General features: G+C 38.7%; 1 protein-coding gene across 1 annotated transcript in view; it reads left to right on the top strand.

Moving 5' to 3' along the window:
* The window catches only part of LOC105565841, a 6,034-nt gene extending 3,251 nt beyond the window's left edge, over positions 1 to 2,783 (top strand). The window contains exons 3-5 of the mRNA XM_012019365.1: positions 760 to 989; positions 1,371 to 1,984; positions 2,069 to 2,783. Of these exons, the coding sequence (XP_011874755.1) occupies positions 959 to 989; positions 1,371 to 1,984; positions 2,069 to 2,314 (891 nt within the window). The 5' untranslated portion in view covers positions 760 to 958 and the 3' untranslated portion in view covers positions 2,315 to 2,783. The remainder of the gene's footprint in view (positions 1 to 759; positions 990 to 1,370; positions 1,985 to 2,068) is intronic.
* The last annotated feature ends 3,636 nt before the right edge of the window (positions 2,784 to 6,419 follow it).

Genomic DNA, 6,419 nt, shown 5'->3' on the forward strand with positions numbered 1-6,419 from the left:
TTTTCATGTACAGCCGCATTTCGCAACAACATAGTTTCATAATTCAATTAAGCAACGATTATCTTCCTTGAACCTTTAACTGTTGTTTAAGTCCAAAATATAAGAGAACGAGCAAGTAATATAAGAGCTATGAAATTATTGTACTTACCGTACTTACCGTAACTCATCCCGCTCAGAAGCGCCCTGTCATGACAACCAATAACAAAAATATACTATTGTCAATTATTTTCTGTATGTACTGCTCATTTCTTCACATCACAAACTTTATTTACGATGCTCTTTATCACCAGCATTAAAATTTGACATTACGTGATAGCTAACAGGAGCAAAATTAAAGTGTTCCGAAATAGGTGCTGTTCCGAAATAGGTTCGCTTACCCTAGTCGATAGCCGTTGAGAGATAAAAAAGGGAAAATAACAGATAGGATGGTATCAGGCCCTTCAGACGGGAATTTCGAAATACAAACTTCACAACCCGTAATCTTAACGATAAAGTCACTGAAAAGGAAATGATACCCAAAAACAAATATCAAACGCGACAAGAAGGCGACAACGACTTAGTGGTCAGAAACAATTCCATGACCTCCCCCCCCCCCCCCCAAAATAACCCACCAATGAAGAACTAAAGTCCCAAAAATCGTTCCACATCCCATGACTAAGATCCACCCCTAAAAATTTGTATATAAGTCGGGTCGTTGCTGGCTCGGTCTCTTTGGTTGCTCTTGCGAGATGTACGTCACCCTGATTCCGTTCTTTCTAGGTAAGCAATCGACAAGTAAACAGTTTGAATTCACCCGGAGAAGCCGTCTAAAGCATGTCTTGCATGTCTAAAAAACGTCTTTGCTCCCCTGTTCTCTGGGCACGTGCTTACCATTTAACGTTAAGCAAGAATTCTAATGCAGAGGAGCGTGCGACTGTAGTGCCAACGTGCAAACATACCTGAGGCATATTGTTGCGAGATGAACGTCATCCTGATCCCGTTCTTCCTAGGTGAGCCATCGACAAGTAAACCGCCTGAATCCACCTAGAGAACATGCACGTCTAAAAGACATGATTAAGAGAACTATTAGACGTCTTATGTCTAAAAGACGTCTTAAAGATGTCTTTTAAACATGTTCGCTGGGCGCGTGCTTATCATTTAACGTCGCACTCAGCTGCACGAACGTAAAATCGCGTAGACACATTTCCCGAAACTTTTATTGATAATGAGAGGAATTGGAAAAGTTAAATGAACTTTCGAGGGGAGAAAATCAAAGAAGAAATGTATCTAGTACACATTAGAGATTTAGCAAATGTCATTTATAAAAATTGTATCCTTCTAGGGATATTAATACTAAACTTGATAAAATTATCTGTTTCACATTTACTTAGCGGCCCACGTAGTCGACAACGATACGTCAGACTGGACGCTTGGGCCGGAATACGTGTACGACCTGATCTATTCTTATTTGCTCAAAGGGGAAACCGGATATATCCAAAATTATTATTTAATGAATACACTACACTGTCGCCCCAAAATGCCGGACCATCTATTCTGCAGTTTAAGAAACGAAACGGAAGTGAATTTTGTCACAAATCGCACCAAGAAGCGAACGACGCGGCCAGAGAATATGTTTGAGATGAAATTTAACAGGAAGGGTGTGGAAGGCCTGATTTACGATCCGCATCACATGAAATATGTAAATCTACAGCGAAGAATCGCCAATCAGTTTAGCGTGCTCGTTCGTCCGAATAAAATTGGCAAGCCGCACTTTACAGCCAAAGAGAACTCATCAATCGGCAATTGCGCGACCGAGTACAACATCACACGCGAAGAACCCGAGACAGACGCGCACGAGAATGGTGGTACCGATTTTCGGCTCGAGATATTACAGTTGGCCGACGACAAACCTGGAACGACTCTTTTGATCGAGAAATCTCGGTCAGATTGTATTAATCTACCGGGAGATAACGAAGTCAACGTAGGCGTCGTACACTCAAAGATGGTACGTATGTTGTACACGAGCGTGTGCCTGTGTCTATGTGTAATTATGTATGCGTGTAAAATTTGTGCATTGTAATTTTTGCAGAGGAGATTTGTCAGCAAGTACAAAATCAGTCCAAACAAATTCGAAAGCCGCACCGACTTCGAGGGGACGAACGTGTATCAATTTCCGAAAAGCGCGGAGTTGCCATTTAAAGAAATCTTACACATAAATTTAAAAGGCATTAAACCTGCGCAAAATGAACTTCCGACTTTTTCGTCCTCTAAACTGATCAATTTAAATATCTACAATGATATCGAAAGTTATAAGAGCAATTATTTAAATAATTAAAAATAATTAAATATTGTTAAAAAATAAATACAAAAAATAATTAAAAATAAATTATATATATATATACCTTCTGCCAATATACAGGGCGAGTGTTACTCCGTGAACCAGTCTTTTACCATGAGATCTGGATTACCGAACGAAACTGTAGCCAACTCTGGTAAAATGGAGAAATCTTATTGTACATGTTTCAATCACGCAAAATTTAATTACATCTGTCAAAATGCAATTAGTTGTTACATGATTGAAACGTTCCTAACGAGATGTATTTCCACTTTTTCCAGAGTTGACTAGACTTTTGATCCGGTAATCCGTCTCTCATGATGAGAGACTGGTTCGCGAAATAAAACTCACCGTGTATTATTTGTACATACATTACATTACGTTGTAGAAATGCTACAATTTGCTGCATGAAACATGTGATCAAATTAAAACCACGTATGAGTAGCGTTAAATAAAGTGTCCCTCAAAATACACTCTTTTCTTTCGCGTTGCTCTCACGTTTTTTCTCTCCTCTCTATCTGCACTATCTTTTCTTCTCCTCACCTGTCTATAACTTTTTTCTACTTACAAATTTCTATAAGAAAACGTTTCCGATTTTAAAACATGTTTCGATTTAATTAATCACCAGTTCCGTCCCTATCAAATGTGACTGTTATCACGACAACTGACTACAATTATCTTATTATTGCAAGATAGTATTGTCAAAAAAATATCACATTAAAGTTAATAAATGACAAATCTTGATGAAATACCATAGAATCTATTTTGCATAATATCACACGTGCATTCCCACGCGCACGTGTCCACAGTCATACGCAAACGAGAGCGCACGCTGTTGGAGTTTCCACGTGCCACGCGTTGCCACGATTGACAGCGCAAACCGGCGCTCTTATGTCGCTCGGATTTTCGCTACCGGGTCCTATCGGCTGCTGTCGCCTAGCAGTTGATCTCCGTTATGGAGGAGAGGCGGAATATTTTTAATAATTTAAGTAATTGAGTGAGGCCTATTGTTGCCAGTGGTAATTAACACGGGAAAGTTCTTGTAAAAATCGACCAAACTCGCATGAAAAGTGACGTATATCTTATAAATCCCAATGTTTCGACCTCTTAATCGAGTCCTTTTCAAGTGCAATCTAATCGACTGAACAAATTAATTTTATGCCGATGCAGAATGCGTTCATGAGTCTGTGACAGCAAATTCATAATATCATATATGTCTCTGTAGTCAGTGGATTTTTAACAGCAACGTCAATTTCTAAAATTGATATTAAAACTGGTTTTATTCGAGGTCCACTAACGGTTGCTTCTCGAAAATTTTAGAAATTGACATCGCCATTAAAAATCCACTGACTACGGAGACACATATGGCATAGTGAATTTTCTGCCACAGACTCGTGAACTCATTCTGTTTCGGCATAAAATTAATTTCTTCGGTCAACATTAGATTGTACTTGAAGAGGTTGTGGCTTAAATATATATCACTTTTTATGCCAGCTTGGTCAATTTTTAACAGAATTTGCCCGTGTTTATTAATTTAACTTTAGGGAGAACGACTCTGAAAAGTAAAATCACTCTCGCCGCCTTACAATAATAATCACGAGCGATGTCCCGCCCGTCACCGTTAAAAATAAGGCTGTCTTCTAATTTCTCGCCTATACCTCTATTGTCATGACATCGCTTTATCATCGTATAAGTATACGAACGTGCACGCGCCACGTACAGTCGTATTCACGGGATCCTGGTGTACGGAGAAAAGACGCGAGTGCTGCAAAACATTAAGCTATTACATTATGAGCAAGTTCTAATACAAAGGAGCGTGCGACTGTAAGAAGAGTAGTGTCAACGTACAAACATACGTGTGGCATATCGTCGCGAGATGTACGTCATCCTGATTCCGTTCTTCCTAGGGTAAGCCATGAACAAGTAAACTGCCTGAATCCCGCACGTGCCTGCCATTTAACGTCGCACTCGTCTGCACGAATGTAAAATCGCGTGGCAACATTTTCCAAAATTTTTATTGTCAACGAGAGGAATGAAAAATTCTTAAAGGTTTAGGTAAATGAAATTCTGATGGCGGGAGGAAATCAGGGAGGAAACGTATCTCGTACATATTAGAGATTTAGCAAATCTTATTCAAACGTTCTATCTTTCTAGCGATATTAACACTAAATTTGATAAAATTTTCCGTCATATTTACTTAGCGGCCAACGTAGTCGTCAAGAATCCGTCAGATTGGAACTTTGGGGCGGAATACTTGTACGACCTCAACATTTCTTATATTCTAAAATGGAATCACAGCCGAGATACCAAAAATTATATATCAATTACTTGCCACACTGAGCTGTCGCCCCAACTTGCCGGAGCGTCTATTCTGTCAGTTAAACAACGTAACGTCCGTAAATGCCAAACTTATCAACGATAGCTTGATAAGCTTGGCACCAAGAGTGCAAACAGAAGACATGTTTGAGATCAAATTTGACAGGAGCGGTGTGGAAGGCCTGATTGTCGATCAGACTAGCACGGAAGTAGCGGTGGATATTTTCCGAAAAATCGCCAATCAGTTTAACGTGCTTGTTAATCGGAGTAAAATCAACACATCGCAGTACATAGTCAGAGAGAACTCGCCAATGGGTATTTGCACGACCGACTACACTATCACATGTGAAAACCCCGAGACAGACACAAAAGATACCGATTTATATTGCCGTTGATCGACAAACCTGGAACGTCACTTTTCATCGAGAAATCTCGGCTGGAATGTTTTAATTTACCGGGAAATGTCAGAAACGGCAACATACAATTAGAGATGGTGCGTATATACCCGCGCGCGTGCCCGTGTGTACACGGAAGGAAAAATGTAGTTGCCGTAGCTAAAAACTGCTTGTGGCAACTAAATTTCAGTTGTAAAATATGGACAGCTAATATTTATTTGTGATAGCTAAATATTTCGCTACTGCGCCTATTGTATTAGACGCGATAGCAGACCGTTTGCTGCGGTTTAGAAATTTATAGTTATGGCAGAAAAATATTTCAAGCAAACCACGATTAGCTATGGTAGCGAAACTTTTCATTTCAGTGTAAGTATGATTGTGTATGTGTGCATAACTTGTGCATTATAATTTTTGCAGAATAAATACGTCAGCAAATTCAATATCTTTCCACGCAAACTCAGAAGCTTTACCCAATTCTACGGGAAAATAAGACGTGGTAAATCAAAAGATGAACAGACGTCAATTAAAGAAGTAATACATATTAATTTACGCAAGATTAAACCTGCGCGCAATAAACTCCCGACCATCCCCAACGGTAAACTGATCGATTTAAATATCAACAATAATATGTACAGGGATTTTATTAATTAAAGCCGCTATATATTTGTACCCCGCTAATATATGTCTATGCTATAACGTGCTATATTAAATTTCTAATCAAATTAAAACCACGCATGAATAGAATTAAATAAAGTGCCTCGCAAAATAATTTCTTTTCTTTCGCCGCTCATGTTCTTCTATCCTCTCTATCTACACTTTCTCTCCTTCTCCCCACCTTTCTTTAACCCTTTTCTGCTTACAAATTTCCTTAAAAAACGTTCGCGATTAGAACACATAATGTTTCAATGTAAATAATTATCAGCTCTTCCCCTATCAGATGTGATTGTTGTAACGATAATTGTCCACAATTACCTTACACCTGCAAGATAATATCCCAGATAGCACAGGTGATCCATATGAACTCAAAAAGAATTCACTTTTTAAATTCTTTATGAATTACTTTAATCTATTCCAAATGAACTCAAATGTAGTTCTTTCCGGTAGTTCAAAAAGGACTCCATAGAAGTATACCTTTCGACTTCTTATAGGATCAAATTGAAGTATTCTGAAGGAAGTCCTTTTCCTGTTCATAATGGGTTCGAAAAGAATTCCTTTTTGGTGTACTCAATACACAATTGTCTCCTCTATCATCGCACATCTGGCGGCCGAAAATCGAAGTAAAAACATCATCTGGATATCGATCATGGAATTTTTCACGTGAAAAATTTCAACCAATGAAATCGTCGAGTTTGTGTGAAAATTTTCACTTTTCACGAGTTCACGCTAGAAGAAAT

The sequence above is a fragment of the Vollenhovia emeryi genome, unplaced genomic scaffold (assembly GCF_000949405.1).
Source record: "Vollenhovia emeryi isolate VEMERY1.0 unplaced genomic scaffold, V.emery_V1.0 DF939148.1, whole genome shotgun sequence".
Classification (NCBI taxonomy): Eukaryota; Metazoa; Arthropoda; class Insecta; order Hymenoptera; family Formicidae; genus Vollenhovia; species Vollenhovia emeryi.